This window comes from Anas acuta, chromosome 3 (assembly GCF_963932015.1).
Source record: "Anas acuta chromosome 3, bAnaAcu1.1, whole genome shotgun sequence".
Classification (NCBI taxonomy): domain Eukaryota; kingdom Metazoa; phylum Chordata; class Aves; order Anseriformes; family Anatidae; genus Anas; species Anas acuta.
The window spans coordinates 111,212,737-111,240,523 of record NC_088981.1 but is presented as its reverse complement, the minus strand read 5'-3'; the positions used below and the strand labels follow the sequence as shown (position 1 = coordinate 111,240,523).

The 27,787-nt window shown below is 44.6% G+C and overlaps 1 protein-coding gene across 2 annotated transcripts in view; it reads right to left on the bottom strand.

The window, feature by feature from the left end:
* Nucleotides 1-27,169, bottom strand: part of EVA1A (eva-1 homolog A, regulator of programmed cell death) — a 201,072-nt gene extending 173,903 nt beyond the window's left edge. Inside the window, exon 1 of one of the 2 annotated variants that reach the window (XM_068678774.1) lies at nucleotides 26,906-27,169. In XM_068678774.1, coding sequence (XP_068534875.1) covers nucleotides 26,906-27,005 — 100 coding nt within the window. In that variant the 5' untranslated portion in view covers nucleotides 27,006-27,169. The remainder of the gene's footprint in view (nucleotides 1-26,905) is intronic. The other variant, XM_068678773.1, reaches the window with a different exon arrangement.
* Between the last annotated feature and the right edge of the window lie 618 nt (nucleotides 27,170-27,787).

Sequence of the window (27,787 nt, the reverse complement as noted above, 5' to 3'; positions counted from 1 at the left end):
GTTATTTTTCAGCCTGAAATGCCATCTTCTATAATCTTCACTATTGATTTTAGTGTCAGGTAAAAAGCTCCTAAATGACTTAAAAGTTGTATGTGACCAAAAGCCCCTACCTGTCTTAGATTATTAGAAATGAAAGCAATGAAAAAACACAACTTTGTACCTCACTATTGATTTTTCTCATCGCTTTTCCTCCAGATTTTTTTTTAAACTTTTCGAACAAAACAATTCATGTTGTTTTTTCTTTGGAACTTCTCATCTTACTTGGAATTTCCAGGTTTAAAAACTGGGAAAATAAAAATATTTCATAGAAGAAAAAAAAAAAAAAATAGAGACTAACTCTGCTAAACTAGAGTTCTAAGTACTAGAATTGGTTTTTATTTTTATGTAAAATAAAAACTGTGGATATTTCTTGGTGCTACATTTTAACATAAACATGTAGATGTTTCTTGGTGTTTTACCTCCACCATAGGAAAAAAAAATTAATTTACATTTTTGACTAGCCATTTGCTAAATAGCTTTGAACCATTTGGTAGATTCATAAAGCTGAGGTGAAGTCACAGCCTGTGTCAAGAAACAACATTTTTCATGAATCCCTTTGCAAAGAAGACCAACCCAGAAGTACAGCATTTGTCACTGATATATTTCCATTCTGAGATATTTCAGAGTGCACCACTCATACTGATTTTCTTTCCTCCCTCCTAGTAGTGAAACAAGATGTCAGTGCATGCATGCACATACTTTGGCTGAATTTCTCCTCCTCAAATCTCACCCAGGATCCATTAAACTGAATACATGCACAGCAAGCTCTCTCTTGGGAAGGAGAGCATTTTCCCTGTAAATCCCCACTTTCCCAAACACTGCAGGAGAACACATTCAAGCAAACCAGGGAGGGAGGAGAAGCAGTCAGGGCAGGGGGAACAGCAGGGTGCAAAGGCTCTGCTGCTGGTGGAACAGCTGCATGGCAGCTCCTTGCCTCGTGAAGGGCTTCATCTCTTTCAGGACTTTCTTTTGAAAGCTGTCAGAGCCAAAAGAGAATGGCCTATTCAAATCCCAAATGCACAGGGTCTCTTCAGTGTAAATTTTCTTAATCAATAAAGACCAAACTTGAGCCTCACATCCATGTGCGCAACCCAATTACTGAGATTTCAAAGCCGAGCGGTGCTATTAAGCCTGTTTAGCCAAATCTCCACCATAACACAGGTCTTAGGTGTTCACACGACAGAGCTTTCACTAAAGCTCAATAACTTCAAAAAGAAGTATTCACTGAGTAAACTCCTGCATCTCACATTTAAAAGCTCCAAACAAGCAAAAATCCATGGCATATCTTCATAAGCTACACTAACAGTTAATTACCATCCTTGTTAAATGCTCATGTCTTGTTTCCAGCAAGAATTACTCACAACTGGATACAGGCCCAGCCTCTAACAGAGGTAAATGAGCGTATTTTTCTCCTCTCCATTCTTTTCACTACACTTCTGGAATACAAAATGAGATTCACTACTGGCAGTTGAGCTATTGACAAATCTTCCAAGCCAGGGATATACAATTTGTGTTGCTAACCTTCATAATTTAAATTACAAACCCAACAGTAATTAGTGTTTTTCTTGGAGCTCCATCTCCTGGAGACAGGTGATTATGGGAGAATGCCTACTTTAGTTACTTTAAAAGTACATTTTAGACCCTGTGCAAAAATCTATAAGTGCCTTGAGTACCCCTAATAGATGTATGGGTAGAAACTATAACAGAGTGATAACTCTAACTTTACTTACTTCTCATTAAGATTAATTATTATTGTTATTGCAGATTTCATGACTTGCAACTGGGGAACATTTGATGGGAGAGTTAGCTCTGAGACAAGTACGAAAACATCAAAAGAAATCCTAGAGTCCTCCTCAGGGATCTGAGAGAAAAATAGATGAGCTTTGAGGTTTGGACAGTCATCACCAGCAGAAATGGTGCATGCACCAAAGTTGTTCACATTGGCTTTGCTGGTAACATTGAGAGATCAAGTATCAACGCTCATCACTGGAAAAGTCCAGTTTTCTTTACCAATAGAAATTGTCTATGCCCAAGACCTACAAAGAGACATATAAATAATATGAACTGAGACACAGAAAACTCACTTGAGGATCACGCTCCTTATCTGAGCACACCATGGTAGATGCGACTCCTGGAGTTGTCCTGATGTGAAAGAACAACTGTTGGCCCAAGACCTGCTCAGTCTACACAGCAATTCAGAAATTATGACTAATATGAACTACCACTACCGTTGTTCAGTGCTGATTAGCTAATTTAAGATTGTATTACTGTATTATTTTAATGCATTATTTGAATTGAATTAGTAAGTTTAACTGAATACAACCGAGAACTAATTGAAGTTTTCCTGGAGACTGGTCCTCGTGTATTGTGAAACCAAGACAAACAGCTTTTACAATAACACAAAGTGACCTCCTTGTTTTAATAAAAGGCAGCACCACACTAATCTGCAAGAGCATACAGGATGTTCGGCTTTCACATTCCCCACATGTTTTTCTTCTTCTTAATCTTCACTGTCAATGTTTGTCTCCAAGTTCAGTTTGCCCTAAGGATAATACAGCAGTCCCCAGGTTCTCGTACTGCACAGGGTTAAGCCAGGCTAATTCAATTGGTCTCCCACTGAGCTCAGCCAAACAAGCCCACATATGCCTCCTAAGCAGGGGGAAACCTTCAACTGAGAATGACTCCGTAGTATTAGTAGCAGCTGAGACCCTCTTCTATCACAAAAAGGACATTTTCTAGTATCTGCAGTAACCATGGAAGGTTTTTTCTCCAAGAACTCAGCCTCCTTTGCTCAGTCGAAGACAGATCTCAGTTCACAACCAGCAAATTTCTGCTTTATTTTTGACTATTCAATAAAAAATTCTATTCACTAAAGGCCTGGTAAAGATATCCTTGGCGCTGTTTTACTGGAGCAGGCGCTCTACAGAAGACCACTTGATAGATTAGCTCTTCATTAGATGTTGTCCCCAACAACTTCGGAGGTCTTCTCCCCTGAGCAAAATGCTGCTGTTCTTCACTGTACGTGCTTAACCCTTCTTGTTTGTTTTTGCTTTGAGCTTGTGGTAGGCAGGAAAATAATCCTCTGTCTGGGTTGTAGGGCATGATCTAACTCTGTATTCGTGTGATTTCCCCATTTACTTATGTGCTCTACAAAGTCCCACCTTCCCTGCTCAAACCTCATCACTCCCTGAAAGCCTGCGGCATTTCCCCAGAGACTCTTCACTCAACTGACAATCCCCCCGATAATCCCTGGTATTCAAGTAGCATAGTCTAAGTCTGTTGCTGCTTGCTATCAAATATGTATCCTATAAAAGGTTTAATTGTTCTAAATTTATTAACTGTGATTTCCCTTTATCTCAAAATACGGTGCAAGGGAGAAACAACTCCCACCTGTGGTGCCACTTCAGCAACAGTGTCTGGAGAAAACTGTCTAATTTATAAGAACACTTTAAAAGCTCCATTTAATCCTGTTAGAAGCTTAAAAAGTTAATATTTAACTTCATATCTACAAGTTTTATAAGTTTAGTCTCCTTTAGCTTCCTTTGATTCCAGAAGTGATTTTCACGTGTGAAATTTTAACAAGAAATGAACTCAAATATGGAAATCTAATTTGTTTTGGCCAAAGTACTGCTCTGATCTTAAAATCATAGCCCATTAAAAACGTCCAGACACACACCCAAATTGGACATTTCCAGAGAATCGTTAAATATTTTTAGTCTCAGCCTTTACCCTGTCTACAATGACAACAGGGACTATAAATATCTCAAAAGAGACAGAGAGATAAATAAGGAATTCAGGATTACTTTTAAAAATAGAGTGTAAAAAGAATATGTTCTTCTCCTACAACAGTCAGATGCTGTCAACATCTAGACACATCTTTCTGGGTTTGTAAATGGGAGATGTGAGTGCAGAATGACAATCTCTAGCTACACCTGATCAAGGTGGCATTTTAAACAGTGACAGCTGAAAACACAGCAGAATTGATGGGAAAGGCAACCTTTAAAAAGGCATGTGCAGAAGCATTAGACACCTGTTTGCTTTATTGACAGGGCGGGCTTTGTTTCAGAAGAATAGCAAGTATATTTAATCTTCATGTCAAAAGACACGGTGGCATTAAAGGGCAGAAAGTTACCTCAGGGACAAAAGTAGTCTTTAATCATCCCGTTCTTCATTGCTTTGGACACGGGAGCTTGACTCAATAACTTCAGCCTTGTGCTCTTACTCCACACTTCCACTGCAGTGACTTCTAAAGGTCTGGTACTCGAGCCCTTGTTTTAAGGTGGTAATTACACAAAACTGGCAACACAAACAGGTCCTGGTTCCAGGTCAAGTAACACCAGAGAATAAGAAGGAGATATTAATTATAGAGAGTGGATAATTGCTTCCTTAGCAGCTAATCCTCCCATTTATCCATCCCAAAGGTCAGATGCAGAAACCCTACACCCTTTCAGAGTACAGTGAATAATCTGTCCTCGTGGCCCTACGCCAGAACTCTTGGCTATGTGCTAAGCTGGACTACTTAGGGGCACAGAGCCTGCAGCAGCCATTTAAAAGAAACATAAACACTCATCTTTCTTCCTTGCCACTTGAAACAGGCACCTTAAACCAGTCAGAAACAGGCAAAAATGCAATTCATCACAGCCAATTTCTGTTGTTTAGCCAAGACAAGCAATACTTTGGTGTCTCATTATGCAAGGACAAGACAAAACATAAGTGTTGTAAGCTTGTATTCACACAACCTGGTGTGAGGCAGGAGTGTGTTTAAGTAAAGATCTGCTGGGTTAGGCACTAAGGTGCTCCTTTTTCCATGGGTATTTCATTCCCCTAGCCTCACAAGCATAATTGTGGTGTTTAATCTTTTAGGGGTAATGCTAAAGGACTGAGCATATAGGGATGATGAACTGAGGGCTGAATTCAACATTCCTCCGGCCTGAGAGAAGGATTCCTGTTAGTTATTTTCTCCTGGAACCACTGGGATTTGAATGCATTCACACTGCAGTTTTTACTAGCTGTTAGGACAGTGTGTGGATACAGAGGAAGCAAGCCCATGGGTAGAGCAAGTAGCTTTTATCAGCCCTGCCAACGCACTCCACCTCTGAGCTGTCACACTCCCAGTCTTCCACTTGAAGCTCTTTGGGGCCAGATAACCAAGCAAATCCTCTAGTCTGATGCCACTAACCTGTCACACCAAACATAACAGTAAATTTTACATTATTTTCCTGTGGACCAACAGCCATGGAGATACAAAGTATGTGGAAAGTTACAGTGAGGTCTTCCAGGTGAAATAAGCCTGGTCTTTCATCGTTCTTTGAAGAATCCCTCACATCAAGCAAGCAAGCAGGCACTTGCTCTGCTGCCTCTGACTGTCACCTCCAAACCATCCACTCATCTAATTTTGATCAGACCACTCTTACATCCCCATAGATCGGCCTTCTCATGCGAAAGCAGATGTTGTCTCCATCCCATGGTGGGCAGAATGACAAGGTAAGTGGTGGGAAAATAGCCACAGTGCCAGGCAAGCAAGCAGCTGGAAATCTGCTCTCTGCTACAGCCCATTCGACCCCTCATCTATGCATGTTCCCCTACCCATGCCTGCAGAACAAGACCATGCTTTTGAGTGAATATGAAATTAAACACATCTAACTCTGTTTTAACAGCTTTGAACCAGCCAAGGAAGTTCTTGCATTACAATGCTGCAGCATTTTTGATCACAGAAGCCCTAAAAACAGGTTTTCTTTTTGGTAAAATTAGACTCCCACAACAACGTTTTGTTTCCTTAGTTACTTGGAAGGAAAACATCCAGTGACTTTAAGTTACATGGGCTCAGACCCACATCCAATAAAATATTCAGTGCTTGAGTTGTGCCTAAAATCTTTACTTCCCACCAGAAATCAAGTGAGAGACCAGGAGTCTGAACAAGCACTAAGATCCTACTTAGTTAAATCCTACCTAAGTCTTGGTGTTTCAGAAGTCTTGGTGCCTATTCAGAAGCACCGACTTATGGAGCTGCATCTCCATCCCTGTTGCCCAGCAAGGGAACCATAACAGCACTTGAAGGTAGAGGGAACCAAATTCTGGTCCCCCAGTCAAGGAAAGGAGATTGCAGGTTTTCACACATTCAGCAACCTCAGACCTGGGGAGAGCAAGGTGCTTTGTTGTGTTTCTTGTAATGTCTGGACAACACTGATAAATTTCTTTTACAAAACTGGAGAAACAAAATAATTGGGCTCACATAAAAGAGATGAATGGATGCACAGAAAGATGAGGGGATGCTCTTCGTGACATTTTAAAACCGCGTCGTTTCTTCTATTTCATGCAATGTGTAATCAACTCATCTAATTCAATTTATTTCTTGATGGCACTTCGTGCTCCCCACACAGACCAGAACCTTGACTTTTTAGAAGAAGCCTTTTGCTTTTGATATTTAACATCAGCAATTTGTTTGGCATATATAGGGAGCACTTTAAGCCATAGCCAATTGTTACTTTGCTTACTAATCTAAAAGTGACTCCTGAGAGCTGGGAAATGCAGATGCCTTAGCTCTTCAGTTATGTCTATGCTGCCTGGAAAGGGAAAAAAGAAGAGAGATCTTCACAGGCTGAGATTTGGGCAGAACCCGATCTTCACTGCAACACATTAAACACCATATTATCAAGTGCTGTAATATCCAATCAAACACCATTAGAGATACAGTCCTGTGGCAAGGATGCTGTTTATCTCAAGAGCACCAAGTTCATGCTTGAACAACACATTTGGGATTTTCTCCCCTGATTTTGGACTTTTAACAATCCCTTTCCCCCACCCTGCTTGTGAGTCACTCTCTGCCCACAAAATTCCTCAGTGAGCTGCCTTTGTTTCCTTTCCTGTTAGGAAAATGCCTGGCCTACAGCAGGCACCGTCACAGCCTAATAAGTTGGCACTTTGCTGTGCTTTTCTACTCCAACAGCTCTTTGCAGCCATTAGCTGCAAAGCAGCCCGCAGAGGCTGCCAATTAATTTCCTGGGCCATTAATCAATGTATTCTATGCTGATAACATTCAAATAGATAAAAGCCATGCAGGACCGGAGCAGAGATGCCAGTTTGCCCATGCTTGGCTGAGCTGTACTCGGTTCAGCTTCTCCCACGTGAGGGCAGAAGGCAAAGGGAGAGGTTGGAAAGCTGCTGGGAGGGTGCCGTCAAACGTATGGTGGTACATAGAAATTAAATGGCTGAGGCTGTTTCATGCCTCCTCTCCTTTGATAGAAACATTTGATTTGCACACAAATCAGCTCCTTAGTTGCTAGTTCTTACTACGGTTAACAGAAGAGGTGCCCAACCTTCGGGTATGGCAAACCAGCGCTCCCCTCTTCATCCCCCCATCTCAAACAGCTTTATTTACAATATGAACAAAAAACAGATGCATCACAGGATGTGGAAACCAATCCCCAAATCTATATTTCTCTTATGTATGTAATTGTGACAGAGGAATTTGTGTTTGTATCATAGGACACTTGGACAAGCATCCACCGTACTACAGGGGACCAAGGAGGTCTCAACAAAAGCCCATGACAGGAAGCAGGTCACCGTAACAATTCAGATGGCCAGAAATTGTTTTCTGTCCATAGGCTGGGGAGCTTCAAAAAGAGGATGCCTGGAAGCAGAGGAGGTGAATTTTTCTGGCAGAGACCTCCAGCACTGGGAATATGCTGTAAGACTGCCCCCCTAACTGCAGGTCCCCAGAGACACAGCATATTTAAACCTCGCTTCCAGCTGAACCACCAAGGTTGGTAAAACCTTACGTCAGGTCATTGGGAGCACTTGCAGCACAGAGCTAACAATGAAGTTTGGAAACTCTCATCTCCCCAGCAGCACCCTGGTGCAGGGGTATGTACAGAGGTGCCCTGCTTCAGCTTTAATTTCAAGGACCTGCTGGCAAGAACCATCACCTACCAGTTCATCCCATCCCTTCGGTGCAGAATCCAAGGCACTGAGCAGTATTTTCCCTGGATCACTGCTACAACACTTACAGAGGCTGACTCCAGTTAATGTTTATGTGGGATCATAACCTGCCCTCTTGCTTCCAGGCTTTTACTACCAGCCCAATCTGAATTTCTACTGGTGATCAACAGAAATGTTACCGGAGAGAAGAGTGGTGAATGTCTCCAAGCCCATTCACCCTCCAACTCCCAAGGTACAAGGGTGGGTCCTGTATAAACAGTTTTTTTGTTTGAGGGCACCCAACAAAGCAGAGCCTGACCTTTCCCCTTCGGAGGAACAGCAGGCTTCAATCAAATGTTGCCGAGGGTTGGGGTTATTTTCCCCTTGTGCGGGTCAGGGTGATGCTTGAACTCTCCTTGCCTCAGCTTCCCCACCCACCCCATCAATCTCAGCTCTGCCCTGCCTGACAGCTGGGGCCACCACGATTTACAGCAGCCTCCCCCGCAGCTGCATCTCCTCTGGGACTTTCTCTGCCACTAAGTGCCTCCACTTTTTGGGCTTTGGGTCTCCTTCGTGGGACCATTTCAGTGGCAGAATCTATCCTCTTTGCAGGAGGAGAAGGAGGACACTTGCCAGACTGACATTTTCACATTAAATTCTATTTCCTAAGAGCACACTTTGAGCTGGAAGACATCAGGTTAGATGTGGCTGAACTATGTGTATTGTTTCAAAGTGCTGCAGTGTGTAAAGCATTTAAGGGCAAAAATGCTGTTGGTTTTGACCCATGATAATGTTGACATAAATAGGACTCTAGATAAGGGCTATATCCTACATCCTATATTACTCTATGGGAATGGTAAAGGTTCCTAGGGGAACAGTCCAGCTATGTTTAAGCAGCAATTTATACTCATGGGCTACTCCTAGGTGATATAAAGATTGTTATCAATGCAGCCTCACTGCTGTCAGAACTACGCTACTTCACCCTTGAAGATCCAGCCCATTAACTTTCATAATACTAAACACAGTAAACTACCAAGAAAAAGTTCCTCCTTTCCCTTCTGCCAGGAGACACCGAGCGCTGACTGGCTGCATCCCAGTTACAAGCGCATTTTTCAATAAGGCTTCTTATTGTAAATACACTTTTCATTATTTCACAGCCAGATGAAGTCTGGCTACCATTCTGGACACTGCTTTAAAGACTAAGAGCTTTTATCAGACTGTTCCAAGCCTGGGCACTAATCAGCAGAGTTGCTGTGATGGCCCAGAGCCCAGGATAAGCCTTTGCCTGCACCTAATGCTCGCTAAAAGAAAATAGCACCAGGGTGCTGCCAGGTAAGGTGGCCAGAGCATGCAATTGGATTTGCTCCACTCTTGTTTTATGCAATACAGACAAGCTCAGCAAACCCTACTCACTGTTTCCTGGGAAAATGGTGGTGTGGGTGGGTAAGACAGGTAAGGAATGAGTGGAGCTAGGCAGAAAGAAGGAGGACTGCACCCAACTTCTTCCCATTCATCTTTGGGGAAACTTCTGGGCTACAACCCTGCAGAGAAACCAAGGATGGGAATGGCCTCATTGCACCTTACAGTGTGCACCAGCAGACTAGAATTGAAAAGGAGCCGGGGGGGTCCTCTTCAAAAGGAGAATCTGGTAGAAGAATCACAGAATGATGTAAGTTGGAAAAGACCTCCAAGATCATCAAGCCCAACCATTAACCTATAACCCAGCACAGCCAAGCCTACCACTAAGCCATGTCCCTAAGCACCACATCCACACAGCCTTCAAATACGCCCAGGGATGGTGACTCAACCACTGCCCTGGGCAGCCTGTTCTGATGCCTCACAACCACTTCTGTGAAGAAATGTCTCCTAATTTCCAACCTCAACCTCCCCGGCACAACTTGAGGTCATTTATTCCTGTCCTGTTGCTTGGGAGAAGAGACTGAGCCCTACCCTGCTACGGCCTCCTTTCAGGTAGTTGGAGAGAGCGATAAGGTCTCCCCTGAGCCTCCTTTTCTCCAGGCTAAATAACCCCAGTTCCCTCAGTTCATAAAATGTGTTCTCCAAACTTTTTACCAGCTTCTGCCCTTTTCTGGACTCACTCCAGCACCTCGATGTCCTTGTAGTGAGGGTCCCAAAACTAACACAGTACTTGAGGTGCAGCCTCACCAGAGCTGAGTACAGTAGGACAATCATTTCCCTGGTCCTGCTGGCCCTGCTATTTCTGATACAAGCCAGGTTGCTGTTGGCCTTCTTGGACACCTGAGCACTCTGCTGCCTCACATTCAGCTGGCTATTGACCAATACCCCCAGGTTTCCACCAGGTAGCTTTCCAGTTGGACCTAGCTAAAACAGAGGTGTTCCCATCTCAGGGGTTATTCTTGAAAACTGCCCTTTTTTTAAGCCATATTTTCCAGCCCTGCTTTTTTTTTTTTTTTCTTGACATAACTGATGATGAAAGAACTGATCCCAGAAAATGAAGAGCTGAGCCCAGAGAAAAGTGTTATGGTGAAAGAGCCTACAATCTTGTCCCCGAAACAAATTTCAGGATTTGAGTATCAACTCTTAAATATTTGCTGCAAAGGGGACACTATAAAGACAACCTGCCCTATGGAATGAACATATTTAAATTATCAGCCCCTTCTGAAAGAGTTATTTCTTCTTGCTGAGCCACTGATCATACAAACACAGCAAAATACTGCCGGTGTCTCATTAACTTGTGCTTGAGGCCTGTCTCTCACTGTCCAAAATTGGCTCAAAAACAAAAAAGAAAAAAAAAAAATAATCCCACAGGCCTGCACACAACTGAAACATCATATAAGCAGGTTTCTAGCTCAGAGAAATCACATGCCATGCCTCTTGCTAAAGCTTTTGTTCTTGCAAGCCACTATTGGCTCTCCTTCCTCCCACATGAGTGGAAGCACTATGCCAGGCCATCTGGCACATCAAAATTTATCTTCAGATTTCATTATCCAACCCACTGACCCCAATGTTTCCTTCCATTGACTAATGAGATTAGCCCATCACCTCCTAATTGCAGCATTTATACCTAGTGTGTTTTACAACACCCAAGAAAACAAATCCCTAGGTTGTTTCAGAGCGAACGAATGTAATTCTGCTCTTAAAACAAGCACTGCATTTAGAACAGGAGATGGGCACATACATCAGAACAATTAATGAATGTACTTAGGCAGCAAAGTGAAATGCAGAAAATATAAACACAAATTCAGTAATCTCAAACCATTGAGGTCAGTCTCCTCAGTCCTGGGGTTTGTTTGGTGCTGTCAGAAGAACTCAAGGAGTATTATCTAGCATTCTTCACAGTAAGGGAATGGTTGCAAGGATAGCAGTCTACTACATAAGCATTACTTGAAAGGACACGGACACAAAGTGGTATTCCAGCTCCCTACCTCCCCACCCTGGTAGGTGGCAATTCAAAAAGTGTCATAAAAAGACAGAAAGAAGGACTTACAAAATCACTGAATGTCTGCTGCATATCAGCAAAGTGCTATTAACTATGGCTCAGGAGATGGTCTGGAATTTAGGATATCAGCTTTGCTGCTCTCCAGATTAGTGATTTTGAGCAGGACCTGTCTGGTCTAAGCCAGCTGTCTGGACCTTCTGTGGGTCAATGGAGAGGAACCAGAAATCCTGGGATGCCCCTCATCTCCAGATGTAGATGTAATGCAACTCAGATGGTGTATGTGCTAGAAGTCCAAAGGAAAAGCTTAGGTGGGATGAAGGTGTCTTTCGTACAGTTAAATGAAACCGAATCCCACAGTCTGAGACTCAGTTTCTCCATCTGCAAAATACTGTTGGTATTTATTATGGTGAAATGCCTGTACAGCTATGAATGATCAATGCCATGCAGCTGTGAATTATTTGATAGATTTATTGAGTGTGCTTGAACGTGTTACTTGGAGACCTGTAGTAAATTCAAAACTAGAGGGAGAAATGGGAGGAAAGCCATTTATAGAAATGGCTTTCTATAAAGCTAGAAACTTTAGAGTTAAGTCATGAACAAAAAAGCACCTGGCTCTTCCTGCCTTGGAGGCAAACCAAGCCTCCGAGGTGTTTTACCTCCACCTCTACCTTACTACTGCGGGTTTTAAAGTTTCCAGAGCTGTCTGAAAAGCCTCGTTAGAAACACCAGTAATGATTTATCACTGAAGCACTAGCACAAACAAGCCATCAGAGTGAGAACAAGACAGCCTTCACCAGAGCACTCAGACTGCACAGAGCTTTACGCATGCCTGGGCATCCAGAAAGCTGGATGCTCCCCAAGCAAGACTCAGATGGACAGCCGTCTGGGAGAGCAAATTTCCATCCCTACCCACCAATTTCCCGTATGCTCAATCTCAGTTTAAATACACCATTAGGCAGACATTTCCATGTCTCTCCCCACCACGTTTCGTGATGTGTGCCTTCCACATCCCTCATATCTAAACTGCACATCCCACAGGGGATTGAGCACAGCTGAGCTTTGTTATCGCATGAGCAGGCACTATTTACATGACAGCTTTTCTACAATGCAAATCAGGCCCATTGTCACCAATGGAAAAAGCCCTAAATGGAAAGTTATTGCCCTTTGATAGTCACTCCTTCAAGAGCAGAAAAGGGTTTTGACCTCACTCTCGCCCCAACACCACCAGGCCAAGTGTTCAGGGAAAAAGCATCAGAACCTCTCCACATCCATCAGTGCTGCCATTAAGCCAATGATATAGGGCTGGGATGGAGGCAGCTTCAGGCTCTGCAAGAGAGCAATGCTAGGAAATGGGCTAGAAAGTCCCAAGGGGTCATGCATCTAGCCAGGCTCCTTCCATATCCACCATTTTGTTGCTTGGGCCCCTTTGGCAAGCAGACCCCAAAATGTTCTTCTTTACTAATCCCCCAACACCGATAAAGCTGAGAGGGGCTTGAAAAGGCAACTCTGCTTCCAGCAGGCATGGATACTTGGACAGCATCTCTCTCAGGGTACTAACAGCATCCTCCAGCCCTCACTAACCCCACAGCAGAAAAGTAGTTTTCACCCAGCAGAAGACTTTTGAACAAAGGGACAGGCCTGAATTGAAAGACAAATCTTAAATCTCTTATAATCAAGATGAGTCCGTCTGATTTGGTGCTTTTAAAGACAATGGGTAAAATTTCACAAAAAAATCACATCCTGACCTCTCACTGGGGAGAGAAGAGGACAGGACAGGACTGGACACAGTGAGGAAGTAGAAGTGTTTCACTCTACCACCTCTGCAAGAAGGGATGCTAGTGGAGGTAACATCAGAGCCCTCTGTCGTCAGGCCCAGCTGCCAAAGCAAAGGATCCTGCCAGCCCCAGCTGCACCTTTACTTTTCTCCAGATCTTCAGGCAGCCACCACGGTGTCTTACAGGTGAGCAACTTGCTGAAGCAGTGTCTCACCGAAAGCATTTGCTGGCAAACCTCATAAATGTGGATAAATCCACTGTCTGCTCCGTTTGAGCTTGATTTTACCCTTCATGAGCTACCACCACTTATCAAATGCCTCCTGTCAGCTGCACCTGCCCCCTGCCAGCTCCGCCTGCAGCCTCTCCCCAGCCCAAAGCTGGAGCAGTCTCATGCTGTGTTAACCCCCTCGTACAGGGGAAATAAGCAGGTTCAGGCCTATCAAGCTGCTCATCCACTTTTTTCTTTTTTTTTTTTTTTTTTTATATATAGTCCTACTTTTGCACTGTGAGAAGTGTGGGAGAACATTCATGGGGTAGTACAAACACCCCACAACTTCCCAGCACCAAAGCTCTTTGGAAGTCACAAAAATCTAATTATGGGAGCTGAGCTCCAAAAATCAAAGGATCACAGAATGGTTTAGGTTAGAAGGGACCTTAAAGGCCATCCAGTCCCAACCCCTGCCGTGGCAGGGACACCTCCCACCAGCCCAGGCTGCCCCCAGCCCCATCCAGCCTGGCCTTGGGCACTGCCAGGAATGGGGCACCCACAGCCCATCGGGGCAGCCTGGGCCAGGGCCTCACCACCCTCATAGTGAAAATAACTACAAGGAAGCAAGCTGTAGCAAACAACACATGGAGACACTTGGGAGAAGTAATCAAATGGGATAGGCAAGAAAACAGAGGCTCAGGCCTACAGCCAGGCTCTCACAGTAAGCTTTGGGGCTGGCACACACAGGAGGCCTGGAACAGTCTCTTTAATCACGAGCTCTCCTTGCACTTGAACCAGGCCTGGGGCTACAGCCCCAGACTCCAGGAGACCCGTGGTTTGTGCCTCTAGTTTGCTTGATGGCATTTCATTTCATTGAACATGATTTCTTTCCCATGTGTCTTGCTCTCCCCTGTGCATATAAAGGATGGAAGCCTTTGAAAAAAAAAAAAAAAATACACTGAGTGAAATTCAGGGTGGGCATTAGTTATTTCTGACAGCAATAAAACAATGTCTGAAAAGGGTTTCTTTGTTGCTTTCTATTTCTTTTTATTCCTCTCTGAGCTGCAGCTTAGAGGGGGGAAATGAGAAGACAATGTCCCACCCAACGCCTGACTGACAGTGACAGGGCCTGGCTCTGTCAGCACGGCAGAAGTTGTGCTTTTTGGGGAACATTGTTTTCATTTCAGGAGAAAGAAAAAAAAAAAGGAAATGAGTAATCCCAGAAGGAAAGGGACTGAATGCTTGCTCAAGCTCCACCATGAAGAGATTGCTATTGTCAAAGGGTGTTGCATTGTTCTGGCCTTTTTGAGAAACCTTAAAATATATCCAGAATTTTAACATGCACAGAAAACAGATTGGTTTCTTCAGCTGCAATGTCCTATTTGCAGACTGGCTGGTGAAATACTACAGTTTAGAAGTATTAATTATCCTGATTAACCCTTGTTTTTGCTAATGACTCATTAAAAAAATAAATAAATCTGATTAATGAGGAGTGGGCATAAAGAGATGTCAACCCTGCCTTATGTGAATAGCCATGCTGATTTAAAAGGAATTACACACAAGTAAGGGCTCCTCACAAATTAATCATTAGCCTCCAGGCTGATCAACAGCAAATTATTACAATATCTGGCCAGGCTCATTCTTTCCCTGGTGTCATTTTCCAACACTGCCCTGCCTGCCAATGTGCTGCAAGGTTTGGACTTCCAGCCAGGAGTCAAGCTCCAGGCAAGACCTCCAAGATCAGTCAGAGAAATAGGATGCAGGAGAGATGCCAGGGCACAAGGATTTCCTTAAGGATCAGGAAAAGCTCTCAACCCAGGAAGCTGTTGGGATTATTCCCTCTGCATACATAATGTGGTTGCATTTCATGGAAGCAGCTGGAACCAGCCAGGACTGTATATCTAATCCCCCAGAGTAGAGTGATCTCAGAAGGAGATCAGAAGTGTGTAACATAAATAAGTAGATAGACAGACAGACAGAGTTGATCCCAAAAGGAGAACTTAAGGATGTAATGAAGGGAAGCAAGCAAACAACAGCAGCACATGCTACACCAGCATGGAACTGAACCAGGAAGGACAGAGAGAACCAACTCAGGTCATGGGTGGAAAAGTTTGTCTGTCTTTTTCCCCCCCCCCAACAGAAGGAGCTAGCTTCCTGTGACCAAATATTGGACAGGTTGATGTAAAAGGGTCCGAGATGTTTTGATCTGTAGAAGAAGGCAATGCTGAGAAGCAGAAGAGGAACTTCTGTCTCACAGGTCAAACCAGCAAAGAAGAGCTCTTTATCTCCAATACCCTGCAACAGGCACCTTCATCAGTTTTGTACTCCAACAGTTTAAATTAAGGGAAACATTTTTAAAAAATCACTTTGTCATTCAAATTGTGATACTGCGCTGGCCGATCATCTTCCTTTTCACCCCCAGCAGGCTTTACTTGAGGAAGAACAATCACCACCAGCTCCACCTCGGTGATGTGTAGGCGATGGGAAAATGCAAAGAAGCCTGGAGTGAACAAAAGGCACTTCAGGCCTGCTGGGGTCAGAAAGCGTATCTGTACGGTAGATTGGGCTCTCCATTAATCCAGTTCTGTTTCTAATGAGATTGGTTCCCATTACAGAAAAAGGAGGTCCATGACTTAATTTGCCATTGTCATGCAGCTTAGGGAGGCAAAATAATCTTATCGGTTTGAACTTGAACCCTGCCCTCCAATTATATGGACATTGTTAAAGAGAGAGAGAGAAGGAAAAAGTGATTTTCACTTAACCAGCAAGGCAAATGGATTGTCTGCCACCACACATGCAGCTTCCTGCTAGACCTTTACACTCCATCAGCTAGAAGGAGGCATTTTCCATTGCCAAAATGCATGAACAGCTACCTGAGTACATAAAGCTGAACCAAATCCCAGCCAAGTGGCACCAACCACATTGCAGGGCAACTTGGTGGTGTAGCAGAGCCTCTACTCTTACAGCCAAAGAGAAAGACTGGGCTAACAGCTAGGGACAAGCAAACCCAAAGGGCAGGAAGAATCACATTATTTATTTTCACCCCTTCTTACTGAACTTCTGTCTCTGCCTCCCTGCTCAGCCAACCAGCTTCCCTTGGCTGCAATAGAAGAGAGACTGTCCTCTTCTGGGAGTTCTGTGTCCCACACAACGCAGCTAAAACAAAGAATGTTTTGGCAAATAACAGCCAGGCTTCATCTATTCTTTTTTTTCTATACAATTCATTCCATCAAAGTTGTTTAGCTGAACAAAACCCAGCACTATCCATTATTGTGAGGCTAACAATAAACTAACATGTGAGCACAGCGTGGGTCACAGATGTGTGTGCTTCATCATCAACTGTGGAGCCACTTCCCTGCTCAACTCACTTTTATAAAGCTTTAACCTCTTTGAGCTGGAATTCAGCTTGAGCACATAAACCAGGAAGCAAACAGTGTTAACACAACAGAAGCAGCCCATTTACAAAGGATGCATGAAGAGATTGACGTGCTTTGGAAGCAGGCAGATCAACAACCTCACTTTCCAAGGGGTTACCCACACAATGAAAATCCAGAGATAAATTAAACCGGACAAATCCCAGGGGCTCCATTTTAGCAATATCACCTGCACCAGAGGATCTTTATTTGTGCCTTTGAATAGGCGCATTTACATTTTTCGCCTGTGAAAAGAAACAAACAAAAACATGGAGGGATAATGTCTTCAAACCTCATTTAGAAGGAACACGTTCTAAGGACTGACCCCAAATTTTTTACCCAATTTTAAGTACTGTTAGCTCATTCTAAATGAAGCAACCCCCAAACTGCAACTGCTCTAAAATAAAAATAAATAAATAAATAAGTTATGCAAAAACAGACCTTTCTTACAACTGCACTTCATGGGTTCAGACTGTACCCACCAACAACTAGAAGCTTGTTATCATATCCACCCCTCGTTTATATTGCCTATGAAACCTAGGTGTAATGTTGCCCCTTCCTTACCGTACAGGGTCGGGCTGGGATGGAATTAAGTTTTTTGTTTGTTTGTATTTGGTTTTGTTTTGTTTTTTAATGGCTGCTTGTATGGTGCTGCGGTTTTGATTAGTGATCCAAACACACCGATATTTTAGCTGTTGCTGAGCCGTGTTTGCACAGCATCAAAGCCTCTCCTGTACCTCACCTTGTTCCCTACCCCAGTGACTAGATTGGGGATACACAAGAGGCTAGGAGGGGGCACAACCAGGTAAATGACCCAAACTTACCAAAGAGATATCCCATGCTATATAATGTCATGTTCAGAAATAATATGGAGAGGAAAGTTCAGGGAGGTTAAACACCTTTTGCTTGGGAACTGACTGGCCATCAACCTGCCCAAGAGAAGTAGTGACCAATTGCCCCTGCATCACTTTGTTTTCTTTTCCTCTTCTTCCACTTTTCCTTCACTTATTAAATTATTTTTATCATAGCACATGAACTTTCTTTCTTTCTCTCTTCCTTTCCTCTTCCTGAAGGGGGAAGTGGGCAAGGAGCTAGGTGTTTAGATGTCTACCAGGCCTAAACCCAAACACTTAGCTATGTGCAACCGTAATGCTCATCTTAAGCCTTTTTTTTTTTTTTTTCCTTTTGCAGATGCTCATTACAGTGCTGGAGATGGAACTGTGGATCAAGCAATCAAGCACCAGCAACCACGTATTTCTTCCTGCCTGTCACAGATTGAGAGGGTGAGTAAGAGGCACCAGCTGTTCCTGGAGGCAAAAAAAATAGATCCTGAACAACCTCTGAAAAATTTGCCAGTTCCTAGTGCCCCAAATTGAGAAGTTAGAGGTCTTGATGCTAACCTCTTAGATCCTCATCTCTGCAATGCAGATAACACCCCAGCTTCTCCTTCCAGGAGTGCTGGACAGGTAACTACATCCCTGTTTGCCAGCACTCACAGCAAGCAGAATCGGGTTTAAATAGCACATGGTAATTAAGGCTCTGGGGCCATAAGGAACCTGAAGGTAAAACAAATGATCAAGTTGGAGGCAGCTAGATTGTGCACTGGGCAAGATGTCCACGGCGGACAGGAGGTGGAGGAACAGTAATACACACTCATTAAAGAGTAACTCAGTGTAAATAATAAAATTCCAACAACCCAAAGGGATGGATTCAAGTAGCTACCTTAATTTTAGTATTTCTTAACTTACATCTTTAATGCAGTTTTTGAATATTAAGCAGAAACGATAAACTTTTCCAAAACCAAAGTAGAGATTTTTGTCCCGTAGCATCTTACGGACATCGGCGGGGCCACGGGAGCATTGCACTCACAGGCCCCACACAGACCACAGAGGTAAGAGGTTTCCCAAAGACTGGGGCCCAAAACTGAACACAATCCATCTACAGCAGCTCAAGTTACCACCTATCAGCCTAATTGCACTGACAGTCTGTGCTCTTGGCCCAACACAGCTTCAAGGGAAAACACGCGAGCCAAAAGCCTTTGCAAAAACACAGCAAACATGGGAAATTAATGCCAGAAATAGCATCTGCCATGGAGCACCCTTAGTAGCAATGCAGAGGAGCAAGCAATAAAGGATCACAGCTGAGCCCACAGGTCCCAGGTACAGGATGCAGGTCACCCCAGCTCACAAAACAATAACAAAAAAAAAAAAAAAAAAAAAAAAAAAAAAACACAGGAAAAATCTCCCCACTTCTATGTTTGTTTTTATATTTACTTGTAGGAGCAAAAGCCCATTTTAAACCCTCGAGGCTGATACAACACATGTTGATAAAATCCAGCAGCAAAACCACAAGCAGAAACAATCTGATAGCGGATGAAAATAAAACATGATCACATAGGGGGTCTCCAAGTAGGTGGTCTGAATGGTCCTTAGTACCACCATCAGGTACCTGGTCTGTCGTGGGACAGCAAAACACATCTGAAGACAGCCCACGTTCACTCCCTTGACATTTTGATGCTTTTGTGGGCTGCTGAAGGAGTGACGAGTGTTTCTGCTGGCACCTAGCATGTCAATACCGTGTCAAAAGGTGACACACAAATGTAGTTATGGAAGTTCTTAGGTTGTAGGTGGCTGATAAAGCTTCTTGGGCTCCAGGTCTCTAGGCTTTCTCTCAAATTGCTATTAAAAAAAACGAGAGTCTTTGCTTAAATCTTTCAAATGGTGTGGGACATCCCTGCCCACCACAACTAAAGTGCTGGGACAACATCTACTGCAAATTCTTCTACAGTATGCTAAATCCCTCTGTTAGTTCATGCACACTTCTGAAACCCTACCACTCAGAGTTCCCCAGCTGCAGGTCCCTCATATGCTGCTCCACCTTCATGCCAGGATCCAGATGGTGCCAAGAGTGATTATTGTACACCAAGCCTTAACATCCAAGGAAACCCCATCAAAACCGATACCACAGCATCCATTAATTCCATTCAAGGGCACAGGGTATATATGAAAAGCCCCACTCAAGGTTTATTTTACCGTGCATCTCAGAACAGCCAAGCCATCATTGCCTTTCTGACATGAAAAGACACGCAGTGGGTTCCAGGCAGCCAAACATTAAGCAGATATACATATATTAATTACTACGAACAAGCTCATATCTTGTTAGTGAGCTGAGCCAGGCATATTTGGATCAGCCCAAACCCAGACTGAGGGAGACACAACTCTCTATCTTTCCTCAGGCAAAAAGAGCAGCTAGGTAACTAATAATAACAGGTAAGTCGAGCAATTCTCTTAAAAATGTTCTCAATTATTACCTCTATATCAGATTTAATCAGCAAGAAGATGAGTTGGGATTAACTTCTGTGCACCCTACAAAGCAAGTCAGCAAAGTTGCCTCACAACTGAGCAGAATTTGGCCCTTGCCTGTCTAGGATTTTTGTGCTTTTTCCAAGGGACAACAGCAATACCTTATCGATGAGGCACAGACTGGCAAGGGCACAAGGAACTTTGTAGTATCACAAACCAACCTGACCAAAAATCCTCTGAACTACTTTGAGCGGCACATTGGGTCTGTTCCTGCACACAGCCTTATACTTCTCATGAGTCAGAAAGGGACTGAGTCTGTGAAGGTCTTGGGCACCTAAATAAAAGGGAATGACAGGGAGAAAAAAAAAAAAAAATGGAAAAAAAGAAAACACTACCACACATCACAGCACACCAGGGCAGTTACTTCAAACAGTCCCCCACAGGGACTGGGATTGCTGTCTTGGATCAGAAACCAGAAAGTTCAATCTCTACGTGCACATACATGCCAAGCATGAGCAGCAAGTACAGCACGTAAACAGCCCTGGTGTTGGCCACCTAAGTGCAGCACACTTCAATTCTCAGTTCTGAACACCAGGCAGTTTGGGAGAGCAGGCCAGACTTAAATTAGCATCACCAAAAGGATCAGAAGAAGTGCCAAATGTGAAAATGTACGTTCTCTGCCCAGAGACCAAGCTTATTCTGTCCCCCGCAGCTAAAATTATTACTTTAGCACCAGAGTATCTCAGTTGAGAAGGTGATACATTAAAATTCCCACTATTTATTTTTTGAATTGAACAAACGATTTGTGATTTATGAAATCTGCTTTCACAGAGACTTAAATCAGGGAACACATTTTACCTGAGGACATAAACATTTGCTTTCTTTAATTCTTCAGCATTCGTATCCCTAACAACACACAGACGTGGGATGAATGCTGCAAAGGCATTTTTCTGGAATAGATTGTGCACAAAACAGCTTCCCCTGGGTACAGATAACCTCCGTACCTGAGACATTTATTAAAAGCGTATGGTTAAAATTACCATAGTGATTTGGGTTTTTTATTTGTTTGTTTGTTTTAATAATACCGCTTAACTGAAGTGTTCCCAGTACTGACAAAAGTTTCCATCAGTGGATCAGTTTCTGGGCCACAGCATTTAGCAGGTACTGTTTAAACACTGCCACTTGGGATCCCTGGGGACCCTTGGCCCCTGCTGACAGCCCTGATGGCAGGAACCGTGGATTTCCACATGATGTGAGCCAGATGCACACATGTGGCTCTTGAATATGGCACAGTGAGGCTGGAAGTCATTGCATACACGAGATTTCACACGGACCCCTCACGAGACACCCTGGCACCCACAGCAACCCCATCTTCCTTTCCCCTGTGGTGCCTCCTCCTGCTGGGGGCACAAACACAGACCTGCCACTGCTGTGTGGCAGCTGCACCTCTCAGCACAGCCCAGGACCACAAAGACAATCAGAAGCACGTTTCTATTCCCAAAATTCAGTTCGGTCCCCTTTAGCTGTGAGAAAAACTAAGCTGAACATTGTGAGAGTCAGTTCCCCCTCACAACATTATAAGCATTGGGAAATCCCTGCTGTTTTCTACAGTGTGTCTCAGGACAGGAGCACAGAGCACATAAACCCTAGCCTAACAAAGTCTGTAGATGCTCACAAAGCGGCATCCCTGCTGACAAACTGGGACAAGCCTGAGGCACTGAGACAGCCCCAGGTTTGTGCTTCCAATTGACGTCCTCCCATTGATTTCCTCCTCCAGCACTGCTCAGCTCTCTGCCCATTGACAGGCAGAGCTGCAGACAAAACCCAACACACCTTCCCCTTGGGAGAGCTGCTCAACTCCTGCTGCCAGAGCCTGGCACCCTCCTTCAGCTCCCCAGGCCTTGCTGACACAGTGCACCATGAAGCCATGTCTCCAGGATGTCATCAGAAGAGGCCCAAGCTGGTTTTTAAGTGGCTTCCATGAGATTTTGGAATTTGTCACCTCTGCAAAAAGAGAATTTCTTTGTCCCAGCACAGGCCTCCCTCAGCCCACACAGCTGTGATGGATGGGCTGGATTATAGGGCCTCCAGCTGAGGAGAAAAACATTGCCTGGGGCAAAAACCTCTCCAAGCAGCAGCCCAAGGTCCTTCCAACCTCATTCCCCAGGGCCCTTCACCAGGAGAAGGTACAGAGGTGGTCTGGGTTCAGCCCAGCCTTTAAACAAAGTCCAAAATGCGTCTGTTTGCCCTTGGGGTCAAAAGCACAGACCTCATTACTGAGTTACACCACTGCACTGAAAGAGAAATTGTATCTGCCTTTCTCTCGAAAATCCCCCGTTTGCAGCGTGCAGCTTTCAACACGTGGAAATCCTGTCCCCATGCCCCCCCCCTTGACACTATCGACCCATTCAGCACTCCAAAACCAATATCAAAGTCTGACTAAAGCCATTCAGAAGCTGTTAGCATGTAGATTTGGGTGATAATTTGGTGAATGGGCTTGTCAAACAAATTGCCTTTATTGTGGGCTGATTAAACGCAATCAGGGAGAAGAGCCTTTCCCCTCCCAACTCCAGCCCTCAGCAGCTCCAACAAACACCCTGAGCCAATTAGCAGGGAGGTGGCAAAAGCAGCTTTCACTTGAAACCTGCCATTCTTGGGGAAAAAAAAAAAAAAAAAAAGGAAAAGAAAAAAAAAAAAAAAAACACATATCACCAACAAAAAAATCTTTGTGCTTTCAAAGCCAGGAAGAGCCTCCAGGGAAAGCTCCCAAAAGCTACCCAGGGCTCACCTGCAGGGTGTGGATGGAGTTATCAGGATTCATCTGGCTCTGTGCCGGGTCAGCTCCCTTAAGCAAAGCGCTGCTCAGATCCTGCTCGTGCCAAATATAATGCAAAGAACATAAATATTAAAGTGGGCCCGGGGGAAGCAACTCTACCGGGGCTGTTTTTTCCTACAGCTTTATGTCCTGCAGCTGGGTTCCCCTGTGTCAGAAAAGGCACGAGTCCCAATCAAAGCTATTTCCATGCCTAGAAACCCTAAGTTTTTGGCGTGGCTCCCTGCAGCGGATCCTCTGATATCTGCAAAGAGTAGAGTTCACAGAACAGCCTTTTCTGCTCTGCAGTGGTAGTGAAGGGATCTGGCCCCACTACGATGAGATTCGTGGCAATCGAGCAGATCTGATGCCACTGCTGTCCTATCCAGAAATTAGCTAATGAACAGGAAAGTTACTGCAGGAGGTGAAAGAAGTGGAGCAGCCATGGCACCATAATCACATAAAGTCTAAATCCCTGCAGGTATGCAACTGGAAATTAAACAGCCACTATGGCTGGTGGTGGCCAGAGCAGAAGTCACCGTGTGTTTGCATGATTTATCTGCAGGGCAGCGAAAGGAACCCCATGGCTGGAGCTAGAGACAGCATATGGGGTATGAGCAATAGCTGTTGGCTATTCAACACCTGCATTTTCAGTTAGCACCAAAGACTAGTTTGGGCCCTATTTTCTTTAATCCTACACGTCCAAGGAGTGAGCTTTGTGCTTACCAGCTCCCAGGGCCTACGCAGAGTGGCAATGGCACAGGAAGCCACTGCTTTGTCTTGGACTCCCACCATGAATTGAAGAGGGCCAAAATAAAGGTTTAATCAACCAGCAGGGATTTCAGGGAGTTCATTTCCAGGGCTGAGATTAGGATGAAGTGTTTTGCAGTTAAAGCACTGGGAGCTGAAAGACCAGCCTCTTGCCCATACCCCATCACAGTCTTCAAGCGTCACCTTGAACATAAGGGGTACATGACACACCATAACACTGAGTCCTGAGCACAAGAAGCAATCACAATGAGATTAGATCAAGAGCCCATACTACAAGCAGCCATAGAGAGAAAGTCCAGGCCTTTTATTTATATAGTTTTTTTTTAAGAAGTGGCTGCGAAGTGCCTGGTTACTCCACTCGCTCCCCAAAGACCTGCTTCCTACCCCCACAACCTCCTGCAAACGTCAATGTTTAAAGAACTATTAAAGAAAACAACTCCAAAACTCTCCACATAGTTCAAATACTTCACTTAAAAGGAATTTTAATTCTTACATCTCGGATTGCAGCAGTCCCCAGCACGACATGCACTCGCGTTCACGTTGCGGTGTTTGAGCTGTGCAAACAGAAGGGATGGAGCTGCAGAGTGAGACCGTGCACTCACAGGTCTGGGAGCCCCAGTGAGGGAGATTTCTGCCTTTTCTGCTTGTGCTTTCCTGTGGGCAACACAATTCACCTTGCTGGGCCTCTGCTTATCCCCTTGGGAGGCCTTTCCATGACCTATGAAATCCTCCTGCAGCCAAGAGGTGCTTACCTTGAAGGCCCTAAACTGTTTCTTTCCAGGACTGGAGCTACGTAGACTCTTCCTACCCCAGCAGCAGCTCCCAGCCATGCTGAACCAAACCAAGCTAAGAAGCCAGGGAAGTTGTGTGGCTGAATGAGGTCTACAGGGTTTAAAAAACATTATTCTGCAGAGAGCATCAGTTTCTCTTTGGGGACACCACTGCTATTTGCAAGCTGGAAAAACCCTTCCATCCCCATGAGCTGTGTCATTTCCTTCCCATAAGTTGGCAGCAGCCAAACTGCTGCCAAAACCTTCCAAAGGATCACATCAAGCCTTGTGTTCCTCAGCAGCAATCAATAGATACCCATTCATCTCCTTGGCATGCAATTTGTGTTTCATGTGCTCCATCTTTAGGTGGGCATATGGTAAGGTTATAAAGTAAGGTTATAAGGTTCCCCCAAAACCTTCACCTGCTCAACTCCAACCATATCAGAGAACAACCCTGAACATCCGAAAGTACAGAAAAAGAAAATAAATGGCTAGAAACCATTATGGTCAAAGTATGCTACCCCTTTCTATTCCTTATACCAGCTGACAATTCATTTATAGGGGTAACAGTAGCAAAAAAAAAGCTCTACCATGTAGGAAGAGTTAACAGGGCTGTACCACCACTACTGTGTGAGCTCTCAGCACTGACATTTGTAAAATATTTTGGGGAAGCATAACATGTGATTTGGTACATGCTGTTCCTTTCCCTACCCACTTTCTTCTTGTGGCTACACAGCTCCTGAGCGTGCAAGACGTTATTAGAGCTGCTACACAGTGGGCACAGCCCTTTCCTGCAGCAAATTATGTTTCCTGTCCCATAAGGTACAGTCAGTCCAACATGACTGGGGACACTTGCCAAGCCTGCTGTTAGAAAACATGGCTTGGACCTGGTGGAAGATTTTGGTACTTGTGGGAACACAGAAGATTGCATTATTGGGGTTACAGACCCTGCATCAACTTTGTACAACTTTGCAGTGCAGGTACACAGGGTTATAAACCACCCCTCTTGTCCCAGGGCATGGCAGAACAGTTGAATGCTGCAGAAAATGTGATGATGTTTTCAGTGGTTTGTTTTTATTTGTAAGTGACAGCACCTGCCCCCAGTGCCAGAATCACCAAACCTAAGGAATTTGCGCCTGCTGCTCCAGCTGTGTGGTGGAGACACAGCGTGAAGCATCCTTGCTCTGGAACACCTCTGTACATGCTTTTATTAAAAATCAGTTGGCCTGGCTGGGAGGAACTGTATCTGAACTGTAGAAAAGCTGAGCTTTTCCCATCACAGCTCTTGTCCCTGTCGTGCCCACTCCATGCACCCCTTTTGCATTAACGTGGTTTCAATGAGGAGCACAGAGAAAGCTCATCGCCAAGAAGGGAGGAGATAAAAACAGTCTCAGTTCTTCCCATTCAGAGGCAGATCTGCCTTGAATGGCAGCCCCCAGGACTGTCCTGCCTCCAAAGGAGACTGAATCACAAGCAAGTCAGCCCCCCTCAGCTTCCCATTAAAAGACTTCAAGCTACTATCTATACTTTCCCCCCCTCCTCTGCCACAAGCTCCTCCTTTCTAACACAAATCTCACAGCACACAGACACACGCACTCCCAGGAAGCAAGCAGCAGTGTTGTGATGTGTTGAAACCAGTGAGATTCAGCTCTTGCTAATGACACTTTTTCCATTAGCAAACTGCAATTGGCAGCTCTTATCTGCTCCTTTTGCAACACTCACCTAAAGGACAAGCCAGGCTAGACTTCACATTAGGTCACAAAGTTAGGGCAGATATCCCAAAAGCAAAGCGACCCCACTAGCCATTCCTGAGCAAAATAATCACCCTGCTCAACTGCAAAAGGAGACCTGGTATGTTTTCATTGACTCATACACATATCCACAAAGAACAGATGCAGAAAGCTAATTTTAAAGTAGCTAAAGCAGCTGCACATAGTTATAAAACTTATACAGGACTCCCCACCTTCAAAGCACTGTGTATTTAACTGCTGTGCACAACTCAAAACAAGTGCTGTGAATAGTTTTGGTTTCCTATTTTACAACATATTTAGAAATGAGACACATCTTATCCTGCTTTAAGCAATCACAGGCTGAGTATAATTCATAATGTGCACCTAATGCTTCCTTTATCTGAGTTTGGGATTTCTGAAACAATCAGGAGATGTATATAAGAGCAAAGGAATCTGGCCCATTGCAAAACAAACCCAGCTACAAACAGAAGTTAAAACATTTCCCATCCTTGTTCCCAAAGTTTCTCAGATCCTACTCCACTGAAACAGTTTTGCTCAGGGTTATTGAGGCAGGCTTTTAACAAACTCAAAATCCTCTTACAGAAGGATCCTTTCCATCAGATTACTTTAAAAGGATTAAAATCGCTCCCTGCGTAACTCTCCCAGATCTGCTCCCGTCCACTTTCCTTGTGCTGTCCCCGCACACCGTAACAAGAGCTCCCGGCTGGGTCAGCACTTCTCCCCTACCTGAGAAGTCTGCCGAAGTCCTAGCAAAGTTGCTGCAAGCTGTCAAGCACATCAGTCCCATGAGAAAGGCAGAGGTAGGAAACACATCTGGGCAGCACATCCTTAGGTATCCTCACGGCTTGTTTTCTTCCAGAGAGAAGGAAAGCGCTCTCTGCCCCAGCCCGACACTCATCGCCCGGAGAAAACTCTTAGTCCCATAGCTTGGAAGGATCGCAGCCAGCAGCCAGGAAGGAAAACCACTCACACACACACACACACATCCCTTGGAGTGAATGAATCCGACTGAGTGAGGCTGACGAATGAGACAGACCTACCTGAGCCTTGGCGGAGGTCCCAGGGTCCTAAAAGCCATCTCTTTTTCGCCCAAATTTGCTGCGGGCTGCTCGCGTGCAGCTGTCCAGCAGCAGCAGGGCAGGGGGGTGAAAGAGATGGGGGGGTTCCCTGGGGGATTGTTTTAGAGAAGTCGCTGTTATTTCAGGCACCCTGGGATCTTTCCTCTCTGGTGCAGACGGACAGAAGGATGGGCAGTGTTTTCAAAGGAGGGAGCCCGGGACAAAGCATCTGAATTTGCGTGGATTTTTGGAAGGATGGGCACTTGCTGCTGCAGTCAGGGTGAGAAGTGGTGTCCTGCCAGACCAGTGACAAGACAACTCTTCAGCTATGCCCAGCCTTACAGCTGATCTCACAGTGGAAGAGATTTTGGACTAGTATCACTGGGATCAAACCCTCCTGGATCTGTGCCGGACTGGGGCTGGTGTCAGTCCACACACCCAAAATCCTCCTTCCTTTTGAAAGCAGCCAGCCAGGCCAGTCTTCATCTATCCCCCTGCACACCTCTTCCCTCCACCAAGCTCAACAGAGGATTTTCGTGCAGTTCATAAC